Here is a 24677-nt window from a genome sequence, read left to right as displayed (position 1 = left end):
TCTCTGGGACGATTTGCCTTGAGCTCTTATATAGGGAAAAGCGGAGGTGTGGACTTCCAAGGGTCATAACAAGGCACAATCTATCTGCAAATGGTTAGTGATTCTGGAGTACTGTGATATTAAATAAAGATTCCTGTGTGCTAACTGTGACAATTGGAATGTGATTATGAAGCAGACAAGTAGGCTCCACTTCTAAACCACATACACTTTTGTTTGTTTACATTACTCTCTTAAAGTAAGGAGCGGAGGAAAGTTTCCTTATCTCATTGTTCTCAGATTCTTATCCATTAAAAAAAAAAGCTTTAGAAAGTAAAAAAATACTTTTTAAAGCTTGTAGACATCCCGAAGCAGCATCGCAGACCTGAGCTGGTTGACTCCCACCATTGCCAGCAGAGGTTTAGCAGACCTTAACTGGCCTCCAGTCCTAATACAGTACACCCTTCTTAACCTTTCCACTTTGCAGCAAGTAGACACATCTGCTGTGGTGATTGAGATGAACAGCATGTAAAACTTTTGAAGGAAATGTTTGTGAACAATGTATTTTTTGCCTGATAGACCTATATAATGGAGCTATAAAGTTGTTTGTGTGTGCGTGTGTGTTTAAAATCCTGCTGGTTAATAAAAGTGACACATAGTTTTGGTTTGAATATCAGCCTAAAAAAGCACAGTGGACTATTTCCTCTGAGTTATTTCGTTTCCACACAAGCCTGTGATATCTATTCCTGATTAAAGAAGGAAAAGTCAGGCAATTGCTTGACAAACACACTTCCCTATGAATGTCAGCATGCGTCATATCTTGTTTCGGTACATTTTGCATTCATGGAACTGAAAACAGTGAGACAATTTTAGAAAAAAAGCTTTGTAGCTCCAAATTAGGATCCCACACAGAACACTGTGTCATTGTTCTGACAGAGAGGTTTGTAATTCAACTGATATGCAACATGCCTGTGTCATTGTGTCTTTTATTTAACCTAATAATCACCTAGTTTAATTATGCATGATGTACCATTAAGAAAACATCTCTGTTTTTTAAGAAGTTTTGCAAAAACAAAAATAGCTCAAATGACGAAAAACTGTAAACTAAAATATAAACAAAAAACTATCCGAAATGGAAACACATTCAACAGCAAATAAATATTCCAATTCATTAATTCATGCTTTTGTTTAATTTGTCTATTTCCAATTTAAAATAATTCTGAAGTTTATTACGAGTATCACCTATGGTGAAGTAGAGTCCCCTTACCTGACCCATACATTCATAACTCAACAGGGAGTGGCCAGTAATCATTCATTTTGTACCCTGAAAAAGATATATAAAATAAGATGTTGTGTCCAATCAATGTCAACACCCCACTCCGTTTTCAGTAACAGATGCTTTCATTTAGAAGTGTATAGGTCATATAGAGGTGTGGGGGCTACTCCAACTGGTAGACTATTCAGTGTGTTATAGAGGGGCAAGGAGGGATTGTGACTCATCCCCTATAGTTTAGGGAGGCTTGATGTAAGGAAATTAATTGATGTCTGTCTGTTGGACAATGTATTTGTCACACAAATGTATAGAAATAAATATGTTCACACCAGATTAAGTCCGAAACATACATAACTCTGAGGCCTATTTACTATAGCACTACTGCATACTCACTTGACACAAACAGTCTCATGCTGTGCCAACGACGTGGTGTGACGACAGTCGGCTGGTGGTACAATGGGTGTGGGTGAGCCCTGGGACCCAGCAGCATGGTGGAGCCATTACTACTTGCTAGGCTGGGTGCCGTACGGCTCAGGGATAAGCTCCACACACTCTCACAAAGAAGCCATCAGGCAGCTGAGGATGCTAATGAGACAGCTGCTAAAACCTGGACTGGACTCTACTGCTCACACTGCTCAGAGGATCAAGTGGAGCCACCAAGGGTAGAATCTCCCCCTATCCCTTTACGAAGATACATTGACAAACAATATTGACCAAATGTGAATTATATTTCAGGACTGCACACACTATTTTAAGATTCTTATATGTTTACTTTATGAACCTGCCTACCCAAAATAAATTCCTTGTTGTGTAAACTACACACACATACAACTTTATTCTGATTCTGATAATGTTAAATCTTATGTGGCATTTTAAATGTCTTACCGACACAAAAAAATACAGTGTATTTTTGCATCAATGGATTTCTAACTGATGAATCCTGGAAGCAATACAATATTTAAGATGTTAAATTATTTGATTCAATGATGTTTCACTCATTTTGGAACTTGATACATGCTACAGTACATTCATCACAAAAGTACAATATCATAATTCCATTGTTATTTCTAAGACTGTCAGTGACATAAACATTTAAAACTAATGTTGAGGTGACATTATCTCAACTTTCAGTATGTGTTGCTTCAATGAAACAATTGAACTCTGCTACTCCCCCTAGTTCAGATGAAAATCTCTAGAAAATGTTCTGTTCCTTTCCTCCTGAAACAAGGTTTATAATTATCAAGAAAAAGCAAAAATGTGCATCTTCATGTATTTGAAGTACAAACCCCCAGAATTGTATTGAATGTTACTCTTATATATAGACTGCATTTCAATATCTTTGGGAATAATCATCTTTAATAAATATGACCTTCAACTAGGATTTCATATGAAAATGAAAAATGAAAAAATCTTTAACAACTCAGCTGACCCAATCCTTAACTGATATTGAATTGGAGTATTTGTTGAATTTCTAATTTCACAATCCAATCTATGTATATCCCAAATATGTCCCTACAATTTCACAGACATACCAAACACATTTCTCAAAATCATCATTGTTGAGTAGAATGAGCTGTAAAAGACATAAGGTTAGTTAGTGAAAGGGAGGAGAATCCCCCTTCCCTCTGTCCAACCCTTCTATGACTCCATGTTTTCCTGTTCCCTCCCTCCACTCTGGTCCAGGCTCTGTCCAGGCTAATGTTGCTCTCATTAGTTACAAAGCACTGACTGCTTGTAGTATGTCCACTGCACCACACAGGGGATACACACAAGGTGCTTGCTAAACTGCAGGATGCCAAGACGGGTACTTTTTACATGATTTTTTCCTTTCTTTTATTTCCCTTGGTGTTCTTGGAGGACTTCAGGTCACCTGCTTAATGATGGAGTTTGGAAGAGTTCATTTAAATCTCAAGACGGTTTTGCTCACCATGATGATGTTCAAGTGGGGTAAGGATATTTACAAATGTAGTCGATTCTTGTTCTAGACTAATATTATGTTGGAGTAATTTTTGAATGTGATTGAGGACTGTGGATAACAATGGCCATAAGCTGCCAGACAAGAACAAATGCAACCGCTTGCTAGTTTGTAGCCTGTTTGTTGGCAGCTTGTAATCCCTTTTCTGAGAAAACAACAAGTTAATTGGACTGAATTAGTAAATGAAAGGAAGTGAACACCGTGTACCAGTGTACGTACCAACTTTAAACAATTAGGAGGCATTTAAAGAATCCTGCACACTTTGAAAGAGAATAGGCCAATGCAAAGTTGTGCTTAGTCTGCATGACAGGAGGTCAGAAATGAGTTTCAGACCAAAAATATTGATAACATTTATTAAATTCAAATGCCTCGTAAAAAAAACTAAATCGGGCATAGTCTAAATTGTGCAACTTAGATCTCTTAGTCCAACACTGTTTGACAAACTTTTTATTTGCTCAGATGTAACTCACACACAATAGTTTTACCTCTTCAGAAATAATTTCCCAGCGACGCCAGAGCTAACTCTTTACAACAAGTGGTCCTCAACACCACCACTACGTCCCCCACCACTACACACCCCACCCACAACCCCCATTTGAAAGAGTCTCAAACAGAAGAGCTGGGGGTGGGTGTCCATTGTTGCTCATAACCATGACAACGCTGCCCGGACTACGCCCGGCATTATTGGACAGGGCTCTGAAAAAAAGATTAACACTCAAGATGAATATCTTGGAAACAACATTATTGCCTTGCCGATATGGTATCTGTTGAATATTTGCTAATTAAAGAAGAGTTGTTTAAAGCTGAAGATAAAAGCTCTCCAAGTAAACCATTGTTTGGGAAGTCCAGATTTACTTGTGGATAGTCTATTAATTTTGACCATTGCAAGCACATATTTTATATTTAATCATTTTGGTGGAGAAAAGCAGTGAGCAACATTTGAAGCCTTATCCCTGTCAGAGTCTGCTCTGTCACAGTTAACTAGCCTGTATTGGAGCCTCATGTCCATGTTCCAATGTGCATGTTGTACATGCATAATTACACAGGCATGCCAAAACTGAATTCAGCAATTAAAACCCTTCACCGACAACCTCTGAATCAAAATAGGTTACATAATTCACAAGGAAAGCCCAAATGATTGATTGGAAATGCAGTCTATCAAAAGAGCCCATTGATTAGAGTTAATTACCAAAGTACTGAGTTGGTGGTTGGCATCTCGTTAGCATGGTAGCCTCCTAGCCTCCTAGCCTCCTCGTTGGACACAGACTGTGAGACCCCCTGGTGTCTGATTAGAAATGGTCACTTGCACCCAGACAAATGATTATCTTTCCTTCCATTAGCTAAGGCCTTTCCCTATTACATTGGTTTTACAAGGGAGGAGAGAGATAAAGTGTCACTAAAACAAACAATCTTACATCTAATATCTCAGCTTCATCACACATAAACAATGCCATTCTATCACCTAGCACCTCCAGATCTTTAACAATGTGTGTGCGTGCACAAGAAGGCATATGGAGGTGGTGTTTAGATTGCCAATTGTGGTCCAGAGCCAGAAAAAGAGAGTAATCAGAAAAAAAACTATTTGGCCTTTATAACCCATCTCAGTCACTATTGACCTGTCCTCCCCCGAGGTGACCTCACAGAGAGGAGCAAACAGAAAAGGAGAGGGAAGAGATAGGTCCTGTCAGATGTCATTGGCGGTTTCTCCTGCCTTCTCTCTCTGGGTCTTGACAGTGTTATCAGATAATAAGGAGAGTGGCAAGCAATGTCTGAGTCCCTTCAACAAGGTGAAGGCATAGGCCCTCTGTGACCGGGAGGGTAGTCAGAGATGTTGGGCAATAACACAAGCCATTTTTTATTTGAGAAAAGATATGGAAAAAATGTAGATGACTGAACCTGGAAGACTTGTCATCGTCATCGTCCACCCCACCCCCAGACATGATAAATGCTTCAGAAATCCTTTATCACGCAGACACACTAGAACTATTTTCTTATTTTTTTAAACGCTGTGTTTGTCGTTTGTGATACTCCTAAACTTACACCAGGGACACAGAAATATGAATCATGATTAAGTGGGTAGGCCAACCCCAGCCTCGATCTCAAGAAATGTCAACTTAAATAGAAAGATCGAGCCGTCTGGCCAAACAACTTCTCAACAACATGAGTGCAAAGTGTAAGATTGTTCTGTAATTTTGCGTTAGATACTCAATATGATTAGTTTGGCACCTGATGTGATATGAAGCAAAATACAAAAAGAACAGTGAATGCCTATGCCTACATTCAACCTCAATCAAAACTGATCTATAAAGATCTGTGCCCATTGCTCATATTAGTTATGGTTTGCCCTTCCAACCAATAAAAACATGTGAAAATATTTCTTTAAGAAGGAAATTAAAAGTTTGGCTGAGCGTTGCGTATCAAAATCTTTTGGGGCATACTTTCATTGTATTTTGTATATTGCGCTACTTTATTTCTCTCTTAGTGAAAACTCTCTTTGTAAAGTCAGGACATGAAAAGGGTGAAAAAATGAGGGTCTGTGTTGCATGTACTTAAGTCTTCATTTGTTTGTTTATTCCTGCACTGTACTTTTATGTGGCAACCTTTATGTCCAAAACACATTTCCCTTGGGACAAATGAAGCAATCTTGAATATTTTCTTATTTGCACAGTGCCAGAAAAGCTCAATTTGGGATGCGTAGTGGTGTGTGTGTGTGTGGAGGGGGGGGGGGGGGTACGGTAGAGCAGGGACATGTCAAGAAGCAAGGTTTGAACCTCTGCAGTCTGTCAGAGTTGTTGAGTGGAGATAAAACAGGTGTGGAAGATAGCTGTCTATTCTGGCTGCTCTGTAAGAGCTTGCGTGTGTATGTGTGTGTATGTGTGTGTATGTGTGTGTGTAAGAATTGCATTATGCGTTTGCAAGAAGGAATCAGAGTGTATAAGCTGTAATTAGTCTGAGAAGTCTGAGATCAGCCATGAAAGTCACTACAGCATGTAAACAGGTCTTCAGTTGCACATCAGGGCAAAAACCAAGCAATCAAGTAATATTATCTCTCCAGTCCTTCGAGATAGAATTGTATTGAGAAATCAATCTGAACAAGGCTATTAAAATGCTGAAGCAATGAAAGTAGACAGCACCACAGTGGGCTCAATCCATATGAAACCTGAAGAGATGTGGAACCATCAAGGCTCGTTGAGCTGTCTGTCTGGCCAAAATGAGTAACTGGGTTAGATGGGCCCACCTGAACAAGAATATTGACATGGGCCTACTTGTGTATGTTTGTGTAACTGCTGACCAGTAGTCCTCTAAGTTGGTAGCATTGCTAAGAGCTTAGAGGAGCAAAGCGATTGGCCCAAAGAGATTAGAGTAGAGAAAGGCTGTCGAGGTCAGATAGGCACTGGGAAGAAAGGACAGGGAGAGAAAAGAGATGGAGGATTTAGCTAAATACCTGACTTTCTTTGGAGGTTTGTAAGTGACATGCGTTTTTGAGGATTCAAAAAAGGATACAGATAGGGTGTTCATTGCAATGTTGTTTTGAAGCTGCGACCACAAAAATATATTGGTTTCTTATCAATTCCAAGTTCACAACAGATTGTTGTGGCTGTTAGAAAGTCATGAACACTTTTTTCAGGAAAATGAAATCAGCTAAGAAAACCTATATGAACCTCCGGACCATGACTAAAGTGCCTGTAAATGAATGTGAATTAACTAAACATTGGGAAGAATCCTCTATTGGCACATTAAATGTCTTCCCATTTCTTTGTTTTTGTCTACATTACCGGTACCTTCCTTTCACATGCCAAGTGACCATAACTCAAGCACCAAGTCTTAGTCCACACACCCCCTAATGTTTGTAGGGGTAGGTGTAGGTTTGTAGGTGGTTGAAGCCATTCAGTAATCCATTGTATTGAGTGGCTTGTGCTGTGGACTGCCAAGAGGCAGGGAACCGATCAGACCAGAATTGAAAGCAACGACAAGCCTTCTGGTGACCTTCATTAATGTTTCTCCATGACTGGGCCATGTAAGGGTAGTGAGGTAAAGCAGCTTGACTTGGCATCCACCTCACATGCTCTAAAGTAGATGTCCTGAACAATAAATCCGTATCTAAAATAAGATTATGTTGTTTACGATCAGTATTTTACCCACAACAGCAAAGTCTTTAGTTAAGTTTGTGTACAGATGGTCAGTTGGAAGTAGACCAGGAGACTCAACACACTTTACAAACTTTAGTTAAGAATAATATATTGAAGAATGACCTGATCAATCCCAACATCCTTTACTCTGTGAAGAGGTGGTAGAGGAGGGGAGGTCTGGGGAGGTTGTCAGCTCTCCCTAAACGCCACTACATAACTTTTAGAATTACCATGGAAACACCACTCTGCTGGACACAGGGAGGTTAGAGGGCTTGTGTGTGTTTAGGGAGGGAGGGTTCAGTCATGTGTTCATGAGTGTATTTCCCAGACTTAGGGGCAGGGTAAAAGAAACAGAGAAAGAGGAATTGCTTTGGTAGGTTTCTGGTATCTGAAGGTTTCAGGCAGCAGGTTTGTACATTTCTAATTAGTCATCTTTGTGTGGACGTTTAAGACAACTGGGTGAATCAAAACTCAACAGTCACACAGCATCCTCAGGAAACTCCCTGGAGCTTCTCTTTGAGTCAACTCTGAGGTCTGTTTCTGGACCGCAACTGTGTGCATGGATGGCGTTTGCGACAAACGCCCTAAGCTTGCTGAGCCATGTGCTCATCGTCTCTGGTTCAGATCAAGCTATAAGCTACATCTGTTGTGATAGAACGTTAGCTAGCTTACAATCTGCTCAGGGATTTCTCTTGCCCTGGAGGTTACACTTTGATGAAATGGTTTGTGACTAGTTCTCACCTTGAGACTCTGTTTTCTAAAATAGCTCTTGGACCTTTTGGAATCAAGTCCAGTACAGTAAGGGTGGGTTTTGTCCGTTGCATAAAGTAACTTTTTATCTCTCGCTCCTTTTGGGCTTCATTGAGATCCACAGCTTAACACACAATGGTACTATGGTTGACTGTTGCCAATCTTGCTAGTCACCTCACTGGTAATGTGTTTGTCAGGTGACAGTGGAAGGTTCAAGGGGTGTTAACAGCTTATGTCCAAGGCCATCTGTCAGACAAAGCTATAAATGAGCGGCCATACACAAGCTACGTGCAGGAGTTCCAAGCACTATTGTAGGATGAGGCTGCGTGACATACTGGCCGTCCATCTCAAAGACATGACAACCTGCAGAACTTCTCTGACCATGCCCTGCGTTTTGCACAGCAAACATCATCTGTTTCCTCACATTCACACGTCTCTCTCTCTCTCTCTCTCTCTCTCTCTCTCTCTCTCTCTCTCTAACCCTGCACACCTCCCTTCCTCGTCTGCCCTCCCCTACTCCCCTTCATCGTTAATATCTTCTGGTTGAATGAGAATCTGGGAGCACAACACTGATCAAAGTGGGATGTGAGTCTAGAGGGGGATGGGGGGTGAATGGGGAGAGGGGGTACTGGAGTTGGCCGGATCTGTGGAATGTGGACTGATTCCACAAATGGCTTAGTCCTTTGGTTAATGGGGGGGGGGGGGGGGGAGATAAAGAATGGACAGAAACCCTTAACAGTGTTCTCCCTTTTCTAGGGTTTGATTCCATTCATTCTTATCCATAGACAGAGCCTCAACTGTCTGACAGTTTCCTATGATAATACATGAATGTTCAACTCTTAATGTCAAATGTAATTTTAATTGGAATGTGTGCAACCATGCTGCCAATAAATTAGTCTATGTTCATTCACCAGGATTTGAGGAACAAATGGAGGTCCTTGACCACATTTCTACAGGATGAATGTAGCCAATAAGGTGTTGACTGGGAAAACCTTTGGTATTAACTCAGGTTCAGCAATGGCTAGTGACCTACAAAATGAGCTTGGCCCTGGTTGTAAAGTTGTCTGCCACATGAACCTTATCTGGCAAATTTTCAATCAATTAACATCACATATCTGCTTACACAAAAGGAGTTTTTTTTTTTTTGCGCAAGCATAATAATGACTACAAAACTTTGCTTTAGATAGTTGTCTATCAGTTAGTCGTTGCTCAATTGTCCTAAGGGTATTTGTTGGTTTGTTTTAAATAAACGGTGACTAAAAGAGGGATGGTTAGAGAAAAAAGAAAGAAAGAGTTTGTAAGGAGTTAATCATGCACTCAACATCCCTTTCAAATCTGGAATCAAACTTGTGTCAGTTTTGCCAAATTTGTCGATTTGGGTTGTATGTAATACACATACCAGGATTAGTACAGGGATATAACTTTTGTCATGGTTTACTTATTTTGAACAGGTACATTTGGACTTGGTTAACAGTATTGCACCAGCTACTCTGTCTGCTCAACCGTAGCTCAAAGTTGATCTTTATGTGGAGGGGCCCCATGTAGATGGTTTTATAGATCCTCAACTTATCACAACCCTATTATCTACTTGTCCACAGGAATATTTTGTTCGGCCAGTTCTGAAAAGTGCCTGTCGGGGCCTTGCCAGAACGGTGCCGCCTGTGTGGATACCATGGATGATTACGCCTGCCTCTGCAACCAGGACGGGGTCCGCTACATGGGCAAGGACTGTGATGAACTCTATGACTCTTGTTTGTTTGCGTCTTGCGTCAACTGTACCAGCACTCCAGGCACAACGGAACATCACTGTATCTGCCCGGATGGATTCACCGGAGAGAACTGCACTGAAGAAATCGACGAATGCCACAGCAACCCTTGCTTTGAGCCCCATTTTGAATGCATTGACCAGCTGAACAGCTACTTCTGTCGCTGTCCCTCCGGGTATGGGGGAGAAGACTGCCAGACGCACGTCACAGACTGTGTGGACAAACCATGCCAGAACAACGGGTTATGTAAACTGTTACCTGAAGGCTATGAGTGCGAGTGTGCATCTGGTTACGAAGGGGAGCACTGCGAAGAGGATGTTGATGAGTGTATGTCCCACCCGTGTCAAAATGGGGCCATCTGTATGGACGGAGACGCAGAGTACCACTGTTTCTGCGTGCCTGGTTTCCAGGGTTACAACTGTGAGATTGACATCAACGAGTGTGCTTCGCACCCTTGTGAGAACAACGGAACCTGTATTAACGAGAAGGACCGATACGAGTGCGAGTGCCTCGTAGGGTTTACAGGTAAGCCGAAGATATGAAGACTTCCTGATATCGCTGTCCTCCCGGCGTTTCTGTTCCAGACATATTCGTTCTACAATGTCTGTTTCTTCATCAGATGGAACACGGCGGGTATTTTAAGTGCATACGAATACATGCTGATTGATAGAGCCATCTAATCTTCAGCTCGACCTGTCAGATAAGAAAGGAAAACAGCCCACCACTCCTCCTTTTCTCACACTCTCTTCTTTTCTTAGCAGGCCTGGTCTTTGTCTGGGAAACGACATTGTTATCTCCAGTTGGGGTGGGGAAGGTCACTTATAATGCATTCCTTTGTCAGTCTGATTGTGCCAATGAGGATTCCCCAGTAAAATGGGAAGACTGAGCCCATCATAGATTAAGGAAAGAGATAGTGACAGTCTTGAATATTTTTTTATCTCAATATCCATGAAGTATAATATAGTGAGGATTAGCTACAATACATAGTACACAACATCACATTGTAGCAACTTCCTCTCAGAGGTACATTAACCACACATCCACCTCCAGGCCTGGTCCTTTCTAAATTCCTCTCATTCATCCTCTCCTTCTTTCCCCACTTCAGAGGTGAACTGTGAAGTGGAGATAAATGAATGTGAGTCGGATCCCTGCCAAAATGAAGCCACCTGCCATGACCTCATTGGCCTGTATACCTGCGAGTGTCGGCAAGGGTTTGAGGGCATTGACTGTGAGATTGACATTGACGAGTGTGCCAGCGAGCCCTGCCAAAACGGAGCAGTCTGCCATGACATGGTAGACAGGTACTGACTTAAAGCTTCTGTAATTGTCTCCTCTTACTCAAGCGAACTTGTGTCCTTGTATGACTTAAGAACCTACCACTGCAGGTTTGGTAGCTAGTGTAATCCTGTAGCAAAATGTTACTAAATATGAGCAGATGCATATCAGTGACTTACTGTAGAGACAACATACAGCTGGGTCTGTAATATAATTAAATTGTGTTAGATCTAAGATGAACCCTGCTGATTGATTGACAAGATGTGTACAAACAAGTATTCCATTCTGTAATTTATCCTGTCTATATAACATTTATAGTCCTTGTTTTGCATTTGGTATATTGACGGTCCACCCTTTCCTACAGCTACGAGTGTGACTGCAGTGACACAGGGTTTGTTGGGGACCACTGTGAGGAGGACATCCTTGAGTGTGCTTCAGACCCTTGTCAACACGGGGGCACCTGTTTGGAGGGAGTGAAAGAGTACACCTGTCTCTGTTGGCCAGGTACAGTAATCCATTGTACCTCTCACTCAACCTCAAAATAAAACAGAAAACAAATACAATTGTGCAGAAGCAGCAGCTGCTCGAACTACATCATTCTGTGGAGCTTAATCTGTGGAATGTTTTCAGCTCAAAGGAACCGCTCAGGTAGTTCACACTGTCATGTGTCTGATAGGTTACATGGGGGAAAACTGTGAGATCGACATTGACGAATGTGCGGAGGTGCCGTGTGAGAACGAAGGGGAGTGTTTCGAGCGTTCTGACCCCTCTCACTGGGAAACAGACTGGGAGTTTAACTTTGCAGAGGCTTCGGGCTATATATGCCAGTGTCAGCCAGGCTTTGCAGGTGAATTTCAAAAGAATTTTGAGGAAAACAAAATGACTTCCAATCTTGCAACAGTGCCCTTTGTAGTCATAATAAGGTTGATATGACTTACTACTTACACACTTACTAATCAATAGGTTATGTGGACTGTTTCTTAACTTCCTCTCAGGGGAGAATTGTACTGTAAACATTGATGAGTGTGAGTCTGATCCGTGCCAGAATGGAGGCACTTGTGAGGACCAGGTCAATGAGTACACCTGCATGTGTGCAGACGGATTTACAGGTAAGTCCTTTCACTTAGCCTAAATATAAAAGAATGCTTTTCTGGCTTCTAAAGACCTTCTAATGACTTCTAAAGACAGACACACCTTTGGATCCCACATTGTAATCAACCTCTGTTTACAGGCGAAATATGTGAAGTAAACATCGACGAGTGTGAAAGCCAGCCATGCCAGAACGGTGCTTGGTGCGAGGACGGCGTGGCAGACTTCACCTGTCACTGTCCCGAGGTGGAGACGGGTGTGCTGCCCTGGGGCGGTCACCATTGTGACGTCCAGCTCCTGGGCTGCATGGACCACGAATGCCAGAATGGCGCCACCTGCCTGCCCTGGTTTGAATACGGAGAACACACCCACACCTGTCTCTGCCCTCATGGCTTCTTCAATGACCTCTGCTCAACCCCAACCACGTTCTCCTTCTCCACTCCCGGATTTGTATTAATTGAAGTAGTTGTGGAAGAGCGCAAACGAAGGGAGGCCAAGCACCACAAGCACCACGGATCAGGTGTCAGTCTACGCTTCCGGACAACCCTGCCTGACATGCTCCTCTTCTACAGAGGGGACATGGAGAACCATCTCCTGCTTGAGCTCGTAGGGGGAAGTCTTCACGCAAAGGCGTTCTCAGAGGAAGCCGAGCTGGAGGTCACGTTCCCCAGGTTGGCGAGTGACGGGGACTGGAGAGATGCCGAAGTGTGGTTGAGTGAGGAAGAGGGCTTACTATTGATCGTGAAGGGGCCAGGGTGCCACGCTGAAGGATGCACTGTAGAGGACGGTGGCTCTGAAGGCCCATACTTCCATTCCTCAGAGGCTTTTACTCATGTTTATGTGGGTGGCGCTCCAAAGGAGTTTTTGGAGCTTACCGAGAGTGGTGCCGGGTTCATTGGATGTATGGAGGACCTTTTCATTGACTCCAAGCCTGTCCTGCCTCAGAACCTCCAGAACAACGATGCACATGAGATGGACATCGGGTGTAGCAAGACAGAGTGGTGTGAGCAAGACCCCTGCAACAACCGTGGCCACTGTGTGGACCTGTGGACCAGCTCCCGCTGTGACTGCTACCGGCCACACTACGGCCACAGCTGCTCTGAGGGTAAGCAACTTTATCGACTCGGCTTGTTCATACTGCCAACATACATCATTCATTCTGCTTCCTTGCATGACAAGGCCACATGATCTCAACCATAAACCATCCTGTTATACCTCTGACAGAGTTCCCTGCATGGACGTACAGCCACGAGGACACAGCCAGCTACAGTGCCTACGACATCGTCGAGAGCCATGGCGCCAACTTCAGTGTCTCCTTCTTCCTACGTTCGCTCAAGCCAGACGGCCTCCTCTTCCAGCTGAGGAGGCCCAGTGAGGGTGGGGACGGCCCCATGGAGCCCTACTTCTCTGTCTACCTGGGGATGGGGAGAGTTCTCGTGAAGTCTCTGCCCGAGAGCTCTGCCTTGACAGCGCCCACCTTCGTGACCACGGGTGACAAGCAGCTTCTGGAGGTGGAGGTCCATCACGGACAAGTTTACTTCAGACACGAGGGGCTACGCTACAGTATAGGTGTGGTGCCTGAGGTGGAGGTGCTGAGTGGGGACCTGGGGTATGTAGGTGGTCTTCCTGGGGATGATGACTCGGTGGCATGGGGGGGACATTTTAAAGGCTGCCTGCAGGATCTGCGTCTGGACGGGGTGCATCTTGATGTGGACGCGTGGAATACTTCGCTCAACAACTCAGAGGGACTGGTGTACTTACCAAGTGGGGCGGAAAACGTTGAGACCGGATGTATAAGCGATAACACCTGCGAGGTAGAACTATATTTAAATATATAACATATGCCTATGGTCAACTACCTTAACTATTTGTAGTCATTCATCAGAGGCGAAACAGCCGTGTACTTGCTCAATGTTGCAGTTATTGTGTCAATTTAGTTTTTTTGTTAATTATTTTTGCTCTTTAGGTGGAACCGTGTCACAATGGAGGCGAGTGCACCATCACCTGGAATGACTTTGCATGTTCGTGTCCTGAGAGTTTTACAGGACAGACTTGCGAGACACGCGTGTGGTGTGTGAGCGACCCCTGTATCATGGGGAGCCAGTGTGTGGACCTGACTGATGGATATGAGTGTAAGGACAAACAATTGATTACTTTCAGCAGGAGCAGTATTGAACATTACCCAACAAATTATAATAATTTCCCAACACTCGTCACGTTTTATTAAAAACAATTTAAATAATCCACCTGCCCAAATTAACTGAACACTGTCCTGATTGAAATAATAGAAACACAATAAGTAATAATGAATCATCAAACCATTTTAGAGGAATAGCACCAAAGTACAACAATAATGAAAGCACCCAAATAAAAAGTCAGTTTCTTTCTTTCTTATTGTTAACCTAAAGTATTTTTGAAAACCCTCAGGTGTGTCCAACGCCACATTTGAGAATAACCCAGTGCAGTACAGCGCTGATGGTTCCCTAGCAACCCCAGTGACCAGCGTGTACTTGGAGCTTCGCACACGCTCAGAGAACGCTGTTCTGCTCCGCGCTTCCCACGGGCCAGAGCTGCTGATGGTGGGTCTGGTGGACTCATCGGTTCAGGTGGAGATCCACAGCGGGAACAGCGTTGAAGCATTGATGTTCTCTGGGGTGCGAAGAGTGGCAGACGGTAATTGGCACAGAGTGCATGTCTCCATGGTGGAGCCTGAGAGTGAGGCATCCCATTGGGTGATTACAGTGGACGGGATCACAGATGCCAGCAGTACCCCAGAAGTCACTGAAAGTCTTCACTTCCTGAACAAGAACGAAGCCGTGGTGGTTCTGGCAGAGAGTTTCATTGGTTGCTTGGGAGTTGTTCGAGTGGGCGGGGTCTATCTCCCATTTTTGGACAACTTTGACCCTCCTCAGCTGACCCGCTTCCACAGAATTGGAGAGGGGGAAATCCACATGGGCTGTACCAGTTCACCTGTATGCCATTTGGACCTTTGCCAGAACGGAGCAACATGCAAGGATCTCTTTAATCTCGTTGGCTGCCTATGTGCCCCGGGTTGGGAGGGAGAGCATTGTGAGGTAGACACGGATGAGTGTGTCTCCGGCCCTTGTGTTTATGGAGACTGTAAAGATTTGCTGGCGGGTTTTGAGTGTGAGTGCCATGCTGGGTATGAAGGATTGCATTGTGAGGAGAATGTAGATGACTGTAAGGAACACAAATGCCAAAACGGGGGGACTTGTGAGGACAAAGTGAACCACTACACCTGTAACTGCCTGGATGACTTCAGTGGTCCACTTTGCCAGTAAGTAATAAGTAAAGCTCACAATTTAAGTTCACCATCCTTGAAGTAATACTTCATATTTAACACCTGCAATTTATATAATTTGGTCAAAGGATTTTGGGTGATTTAAATATTTTTAAGTTAGAAATACCACAGACACCTTTTAGCCCTTTTTTTCCATGTGTCAGCTATAAAGCTTTGTGTATATTTAATACATCAAGTTCTTAATTTCCCTTCAGATGGCCCTATCCCCCTTTGCAATGCGATGATGTCCAATGTGACAATGATGGAATCTGTCATGATGGTTTGTGGGGTGCAAACTGCACCTGTATGCCAGGCTTCGAAGGGGACAGGTACGTAGGTTATTAGGTTATTAACCCCTACAAAATTGATTTCAGTTTGTCATCACCTCAAATGCTTCCTGTGCCTGCAGAGCAGCATACCTAGAAAAGAGGGACAAGTAATCAAAAATGATCCATGACAGCTGATTTTCTTATTTGTTTCTCGTTTGTTATACTCAGGTGTGAGACAGAAGTGAACGAGTGTGACTCAAACCCCTGTCAGAATGGTGGCACCTGTCTGGATCGCATCAACAGGTTTCTTTGTATTTGCCCTACTGGCTTCAACAGTCCAACTTGCGATACAAACGTAAGTCGTCTCAACGCCTGCGTAGTCCTATGCTGTGATTCCTTTCATGCCACAAATTCATTTCCAATTACCTGCATGATATTCCATCTAAACCCTAATGAATCACATTTACATAACCTCTAAAATACCCTGTCTTCTCTTATCTCCCCACAGAAACAAGCTCAAAAAGAGCGAGTGCCCTGGCTGGTAATTGCCATACCTCTAGTCTGTCTCTGCATTCTCCTGGTGGTCATCGGCCTGACCATCATGGTGATGACTGCCCGTAAGAAACGGCAATCTGAGGGTGCCTACAGCCCCAGTTCCCAAGAAGTTGCCGGGGCACGTTTGGAGATGGACAGCATGCTCAAGGTCCCTCCAGAGGAACGCCTGATCTGATCATTGCCGTTGTCGTACGTTGTCGGTTTACAGATGGATAATTATGCAAACTGATTGTAGAGCACCGCAGGCAGGTGCGCTAGACGTTGCTAGGGCAACAGACTATATGGGTCTGGCTGAAAAGGAGGGTGAGAAAGCATGAAAAGGACTGCTGCCCTCTGCTGGTGTGGATATGTTATTGGCCCAGTGGTGCCATTTTGTTTCATCATTTTGTCTCATCTAATAGAAGAGAGGTTTGGTAAAGGTCACAACAAAGCAATGGTGTACAGAACAGGCAATGCATTTGCAGTGAAATTGTGGGATAACAGATCTAACAGGTGGATCTTCCTACATGAGACAATGGGATCCAACACTGACACCCATAACCCCAAATCAATGTCCACTTGTTTGTTTTATTCATCAGTTTCATTTAAATGCTTGCGTACTGGAAAGAAAGGATGGACACACAACCCATATGCCACTACACCTAAACTGCACTATCATGCAGGGTTAGGAGTATCATTCAGCCCTAAACTCAGTCTTCAGCACAATGTGATACAGGATATCATTTCAACAGCTGCAAACACTGTTATTTGACGCAAAATAATTCCAGTGTGGTTGATCTCTTGTGTTTTTCGAGACATTTGACAATGCACCATTTTCCTAAGTGAGTTGAGTTTGTACAGATAGGATTATTTTAATGTGCAGAGACTGTATAGTTTGTGATTTTTTGGATGCTGAAATGTTTTTTATTTTAAAGTTAAATATAAACATCTCTGAAACACAGAAAGGGAGTTTGACCTGTATTTGGCATGACTTCCTATGTGGCATGCACACATTTGTTTACAAAGAGAGAATGAGACAATCTTGTATATGAGCAAACAGGATATAAATGAATTGGCGTACTTAACAGGGAGAACTAAGATCCACACACTGGTGCTATAGATATTAGTTCAAACCTCTTACATTGTTTATCTGTTATTTCTTTTGTATTGGAATTAAGAAATTGAAAACACTTCAAACTATTCACTAAATGTATACAATGACCACATTTTTCAAAGTATACATTTACTGTCCATACTGGTCATGCTATAAGTTTGGTCTGACACTGGAGGGACAGAATTTCATCACTAATTACTGTAAATGTTACCAAACAGAAACATATGACATATTACTTTGAGTGATAATCAATTGAAATCAAATCATAATACAACTGTATGACATAATACCACTATCTTATTATTTTGTTTAAACTACTGAGGAAAAACTCAACATGTTTTAGTTTTGTCCCTAAATGTTGTACATGATTGTATTGTAGCACTACTATGATCACTACAATGTCTGGATTTAGCTTACCCAATGTAAGCCTGGATATTTTACATAACTATTACCACTCCTACAGTGTTTAATTCACAAAGCAAAGGAATTCAACATATGCAAGAAAGTGTACAATCCACAGTTAACAGTTATCAGAATATTCTTTCAATAAAAACATTTTGCTGGAAAACAGGAAAAAAAACTATGAGTTACTAAAATGGACTCCTTTTGTAGTTTAACTATACACAACCAGGGTTATTTGTGTGAGGGGATTTGCATGTCTATGTAACTTGAAATGATCATTGCTTTACCAGCCCATATGGCAATACTTGATGGTGATTAATAAAAGAAACACAATCAGTCAAAGACTGTTAGGGATTTGTAATTGTAGTGCTCTTTTATTGTGATACACTAACGAAAAGAAGAAACACACTGTATAATGTAACAAAAACAATTAAGTGCTCAACAGTTCAAAAATGATCAGATTTTGAAATGGTCAGAGTTGAAAAAAAGGGTATTGGACAAATTGTTAAATAGTTCAATGACACACAAGGACTTCCAATACAGCTGATATGGATCAAACTATCTTGAAGTTTCTTGACATTAAGGCAACAACTGCAGTCTAACTGTTCAGTGATTAACTACATACTTTGCTACTGTAAGTGTGAATGAGTTTCTAAAAACGCTTTTGTCTCAATTAATCAAAATGGGTCTTCAATGGTGAACTTGGCCCTACAAAAAATGTTGCATTGCAGCAGTTAGGTGTCGCAAGGTAAATACCACAACTATTTTTTTTATAAAAGACAAATGAATTACTAACAGTAGGTATCATTGGGATAAATATGATTGTGTACTTATCTAATAACAATTTTATGCTGTTTAGTTGTATTTTTATGACACATTTTTATCTTTAAAATGGATACACACTCATACAACTTTGGGATTAGGGCCAAAATATTTAGATTATAATACTTGACTATAATACTAAAACTTCCTTTAGTGCACACAATTTTTGTGCTGGGAAGTACTTTAAGTGTAAATTCTTCAGCTAGTAATGCTTCTTCATGATGATAATAGTGAGCTTAAAAATATGCTCTTTCTTGATCTCATTAAGTTACTGTTGCTCGAGACACATGTTTAAAAGTCTTCCCTATTGCATTTATCTTAGGTATTTGACATTTAAGAACACCAAAATGACCTTGACAGCGATGCTTCAGAAGGTCTAATGGCATGCATATAACTAGGTATCGCTGGTTAAGACATATCTTAACACCCGAAACAGGTCACAATTTTGTTCTCTGAAAACAGTCTTTTTGATTTTTTTCCCTTGAATACAGTGTCATCTTTCATTACCTTTTCAACATTTAGCATTAGCATGTTAGCATGTTGGAGTTCAGCTAAACCTTAGTCCCTATCCCGTGTGAGGTCGGATAAATAGCAGCCTTGGGGGAAAAAAGTTTCACTTACATCACAGAAATGTTCAGTATGGTTGCGTCATGTCGGGTTCAGAGAGAAGCCCACTAGCCATGACTGTGAGTGCGCCAATAGTAGCACCCAATTCTCAGTACTGTATACATCTTTTTGTTTTTACATTTTTTGAACACTCACAGTAGCAGCCCATTGAGCAAGCAGTCAGTAACTCTGCTGTCCTCTGACACAGAAATAAAACACACTTAAATAAGGCAAAAACTGACAAAGACAAGGAGGGAATACATGGGGTGAGTTTAAACATAACTTTACATGATTGCTGTTAAATTGGGTGGTTCTACCACATGGGAATATACAATCATGGGTTCCCCCTGGTTGGACAAACACATTTTCACATATCCTTTTACAAGCCTAAATAAAATGTTCCCGCAAACCTTTGCAGTCAGAATCCTGTAAAATGGTTCCAACCTAGGTCCACACTCCACACCCAGTTTCATCATTGAGAATGAGGGGAATAAACATTTTAATTAGGTGTGTTTTTTCAACTCAGAAGAGGTACTGCTCAGCATGATGATTCAAAGGACAACTATGCTATTCATTCAAATTGCCCGATAGCTAGCTAGATTCTCTACTTAGCATTAGCATCACAGTAAAAAACACCGCTTTAGATTTCTGTGGCAGGACATTTGACCACTTGTCCTCCAGTGAAAGGAAGAGGGTATTTTTTAGGCCACCAATATTTCAACTAGAGTGCTAAGCAAACAGCTACATGAAGGCATTAACGACACATACAACTGACACAACGGGGCAGCAGCTGCGCTAGCATGTGTGCTAGTACTGTTAGCATAGGCGTGTACTGAAGGAGAGCATATGGGGTCCAATTTATAAGCAGGAGGACGATAGAGATGGTGCAAGCTTGAAGAAGAGAGTGAAGAGATAAATGGATAGGGACAGACAGAGAGCGGTCTGAACTCAGACACTGATCATACAGAGAGAAGGACATGTCCAAGTGATTGGGACAGAGACACCTCAGAGACCAGCTTCTCGATCAGTCACCTGACTTCAGTCTCACAGACTCTTGATCCTCATTGCTCAGCAGCAGGAGCTGGAGTAGGGGAGGAAAGCACTGCCCCCCTGGGTGGAAAGTCAGGGCAGTGGGAGGGGTTAATCAAAAGTCTCCCACCTCCTCCGTAGGTCCTCTGGCTTCTTTGTGGATGGTGTGACTGGCTTGGCAAGAATCAGCAGGTCCCCAAAGGGATCCAGAGTTTCACGGGAGTCCACCTCAGTATTGGGGGGCTTTGGCAGTACCCTAGGGGCTGGGATGGGGGCTGAGGGTAAGTCCAAGAGGCTGGAGAGGGTGTTGCTGCTGACGGATGAGGGGGGCAGAGGGCTGGCGGACTGGGGGAAAGCAGGCTGAAGTCTAGGGGGGAGAGTGGAGGTCCCTGCAGGGGAGGGCTGCCTGTAAAGCCCTTGAAGTGTTGACAGTGGGTTGGGATGGGGGGACCTCTGAAAGTAGGCACCCCCTGGAGGTCCGTAGGCGCTACAGAAGGGGTTCCTGCCCATCGAGGAGGTGTAGTGTCTGTGCGTTGGGGGGTAGTGGAGCGACTGGGAAAAGGGGTTGAGGGACATTTGCGATTGAGGAGGGAAAGGTGGATGGGGGAAGGGCTGCGGTGACTGGACTTTTGACGAGGGATTGGGAAGAGCACCAGGGTCTCCTCCCCTTTCAGCAGCAGCAGCAGCAACAGAGGGTGTCCATACTGTGCTGTTGAGAGGGTCCAGCAGACTAAGGAGGTCCAGATCCTCGTCATTGACCTTGGTTGGTTTCAGGAGATCCCCCCTGAAGACATCCCCAGGGCTTGGCGGAACTCCTGAGCCCCCACGGTGGTCCCCCCCTCCCCATCCCCCGATGGTTTAGACCGAGGCTGGGGGACAGGAGGTGCCAGGACCTTACCTGGCTCGGGTGTCTTCCTCCCTTGGGGCCGGGGGATGGTGATGGACCCCTGGTTGGGGGTGGTAGAGGGGTCCATCTGCTCAGGGTACACGAGGCCGAGGCTCTCGTGGCTGGCGGGCTCCTGGAGATCCAAGGGGGGCACTGAGAGAGGTCTGTCCCAAAGAGAAGAGGCCCTCCCAGGTACGGCCATGTCATCCTGCCCCAAGCTCCACAGCTTGTTGTAGGGGTTGCTGTGTTTGAGTCCAGGGAGTGTGCGGGTCCGTTCATTGCCTTTAAGGTCCATGCGCTACAGAGGATGAATAAAAGATGTACATTTTAATATACAGAAGTGTGAACCTACTATTAAACAATACGTGAGCCTAAAACTGGTTTCACACAACAACACATCAGAAAATAATGATAGATAAGGAGGTAATTCTGAAGAAGGTAGGCCGGAAGGAATCACGACAAAGGAAAGGAGTTTGACTTTGGTTTATTAGTCGAGCGCCCGGATCACTGAAGGTCATATAAACATTTGAATTATCAGTTGCAAACTGACTGTTTGTGAAAACTATTTAGCGCTCAATGTGACAGTTATGTACAGTATTCAGCTCTACTCTAATCTACTCTACAAACAAGCACCCTCCTACCCTCTCACCCAGCCTACCTGGTAGTTGAACTTTGCTTCCATCTTCTCAGCTTCTTTAAATGTCCTCAGGTCCTCCAAGCTCTTGGCCAGGGACTGGCTCTCAGGCTCATCCTGGCAGCTGAAGATGTCTCCAAGCAGGTTGATATCTGTGAACTTCTCAGTTAAAGGACTGGGTGGCGCAGTCTGGGACTCAGCTCCAATACCTGATTCTCCCCCTTCTGTTAATTGTGCCTCCTTCAAGGACCGGTAAGGCTGTGGCCTGGTGGGCAGATCATTGGGTTAGTTTTTAGTGCACGCATATAAACACAGACGCTAACAATAACAATATCAGAGGTTCTCCAGTGCAGAAGACTTCCTACAGTGCTTTGTTGCATGGATATCTTCACTAGGGGTTGAATCCCATTCACGTTGCGTGTCTAAAACTACTGTACATATACTTTTTGAGCAAAATTATGATCCGCTTCTGTAGTATGAACTGTAAGCATGCATTGTAAATATGTGTATACTATCAAGAAAAGTGGTCATAGGTCAGAACTACAAAGACGAGCCACTCTGAAATCAATCCAGCAGATCCAAAAGAAAAAGTGACAGAGTCATGCATTAAGGGGGTTACAGTAATCAAGGAAAGGGAGACAGAGGAACCGCATTGGTCAGGAAAGGCTTGAGCATACTGTGGTGACCATTCGAAGGGGGCAGAGAAGAAAAAGTTCTCAGGAAAGCCGACAATGGAGTCGTCATCTGTCTGTAGCTCATCCCCAGAGGAGTCTTCTGACAGAAAGACTGTGTAGTGACGCGTAGGACGAACAGGACTGGGGGTATAACAAAGATGGAGGAAGAGAGAGGGGAGAGGAAGGGGAGGACAGGGGTAAAGACAAAGAATGGGGATGAAGGAGGAATATAGAAATAGATGGAGATGTAGGAAGAGAAGAGATGGAAGAGTGAAATAGGGGAGGAAAGATGGAGAGAGAGGAAACAAAGACAGTGGATGCCACACAAGAGTGAAAAGAGAAACAGGAAAAAGAGGTAAAGAGACAAATTCATAGAAAGTTGAAGCTATATTACTTTCATTCCACAGGTATCACTCTTAGAACTGTACGTGAGAATAATAGATACATAGAAAGAAATGGACTTTGATCCACAATTTCACAATTGTTATGGGGTTGAAAGAGAGAGAACATTACTTGGATGAAAGTCAGTAGGCATAAGGCAAAAAAAGATAAAAGTCCCAAATGGTCAAAGGTTAACACAGGTAATGTATTAATTTGTAACTCTCCTTCACTATAGACTTTACTCAGGGAAACATCCACCTCCAGTGGTGTATCCCAAACTTTTTCCTAATCCTCCCTGGCGTATTCATGAATTCTTAGCTGTTTTAACAATATTAATTTGCTTTATTATGTTTGTGTCCCATTGACCATTTCTAAACATTATTGATGATCACTTGATAATGAACTCATTTGTGAATCTATTCATTTAAGGGCCTGGACATCCCTGCAGTGTTGTCTTCTTTCATAAACATTGATTTATGTATGGAGGAGGTGTATGATGTATGTATGGAGGATCTTACTGATCAGGGCTGCTCTCCGCACCCACGTTACTGCGAGGTCTCTTCACTACCAAAGGCTTTGGAGGACGAATCTGCAAGGTAGACATTGCAATACATTGGAGACATTACAAGCTCATCTTACTTGGCATTATGTTGAAAAAGAGATGAAGGAAAACATCCTTGAGCATATACATTATACACATGGAATACAAGGATATATTTTCTTTTGATAAAATGATATTGTGAACCAAATTTGGAAGCCATAGAAATGTATAGGTTTATGATTTTAAAATATATTAAGGCAATTAAGCTAAATAGGTGCTGATTATTGTGATATATAGAACAGTGGACCCTACTCCTATGCATTAAATCACATTACTGTTTAATATAAAAACATGCATTTATTAGGTATTCAGGTGATGGCAAGGATTCAAAATGTAGCCAGAATTGACTGTATTATGTACAGAAACTAGCAACATCCTGCTTACAGACATCTTGTAAGTGTTCTCTCATCTCTCTTAAAAGACATTAAAAGACCTGAGAAAACCATTGTTGTTGATTTTTCTCATGTTCCAGGGCCTCCTAGTCACATGACTCCACAGACACAAATGTTCTTCATATATACTAACCCCACAGGCCTACAATATCATACACAGCACATAATAAAGTGGAAAGCATTGATGAGGAGGATGCTGAACGTCATTATCGCCTTATCCCTAGAACTGCCACCTCAGACCAGGAGGGTCAACAGAGGTCAGAGGGGTGTGTGGAGGGGTCAGAGGCCACACTCTCTCCGCACTGCTGTCACTCTGACCCAGACCACCAGACAGGTCAACTCAGCGTGAGGGGCAGGAGCAAAGGGCCTAATTAGAGGGGAGCTGTGTGTGTGTCTCTATGACACAGAATGTCTGAAGGTCTGGTCGTCAGCTGGTCCTGTAGCACAGCGCTTCATTAAGACCCAGAATACAATAGTGTGGGGGTGGGGTGGTGGTGAGAAAGGCTGCCTAATTAATCCAGAGCAAGGGTGAATGGGTTGTTGAATTCTACTTTTTTGTACTACTCTTCAAATCGGAGGTTTAATGGCAACAACTATGCAATCCTTTAATTTGTGTATTATCCACAGTCTTCGGCATGAATATCATAGACACTACTTAAGCTGTTAACTACTCTTAATGATTATCTCGAAAAAGCTTGATAAACAATCTTTCAAAACAGGAATACAGATTGTATTGAAATGATACTATTGCAACGCTTTCTCATTTCTTTGCAACATCTTGGAAAGAAAACCTCTCCA

General features: G+C 42.9%; 2 protein-coding genes across 2 annotated transcripts in view; one reads left to right on the top strand and one right to left on the bottom strand.

The window, feature by feature from the left end:
* Positions 1-3126: 3126 nt before the first annotated feature.
* Positions 3127-16699, top strand: crb2a (crumbs cell polarity complex component 2a). The gene is made up of 13 exons (XM_084687261.1): positions 3127-3196; positions 9703-10395; positions 10976-11171; positions 11510-11649; positions 11822-11992; positions 12141-12254; positions 12377-13339; positions 13459-14048; positions 14201-14366; positions 14662-15532; positions 15751-15864; positions 16033-16159; positions 16313-16699. Exons 1-13 carry the CDS (start codon positions 3127-3129, stop codon positions 16532-16534), a joined length of 4437 nt encoding a protein of 1478 aa, XP_084543387.1. The 3' UTR covers positions 16535-16699.
* A 1502-nt stretch (positions 16700-18201) lies between these two features.
* Positions 18202-24677, bottom strand: part of dennd1a (DENN/MADD domain containing 1A) — a 40792-nt gene continuing 34316 nt past the window's right edge. Inside the window, 5 exon segments of the mRNA XM_084686848.1 lie at positions 18202-21099; positions 21102-21495; positions 21856-22096; positions 22509-22646; positions 23405-23475. Coding sequence (XP_084542974.1) covers positions 20423-21099; positions 21102-21495; positions 21856-22096; positions 22509-22646; positions 23405-23475 — 1521 coding nt within the window. The 3' untranslated portion in view covers positions 18202-20422.

Source organism: Hypomesus nipponensis, chromosome 22, assembly GCF_054491055.1.
Source record: "Hypomesus nipponensis isolate SF chromosome 22, ASM5449105v1, whole genome shotgun sequence".
In the NCBI taxonomy this organism is placed as follows: domain Eukaryota; kingdom Metazoa; phylum Chordata; class Actinopteri; order Osmeriformes; family Osmeridae; genus Hypomesus; species Hypomesus nipponensis.
Note: the sequence above shows the minus strand (reverse complement) of the source record. Positions and strands in the feature narration are given on the sequence as shown.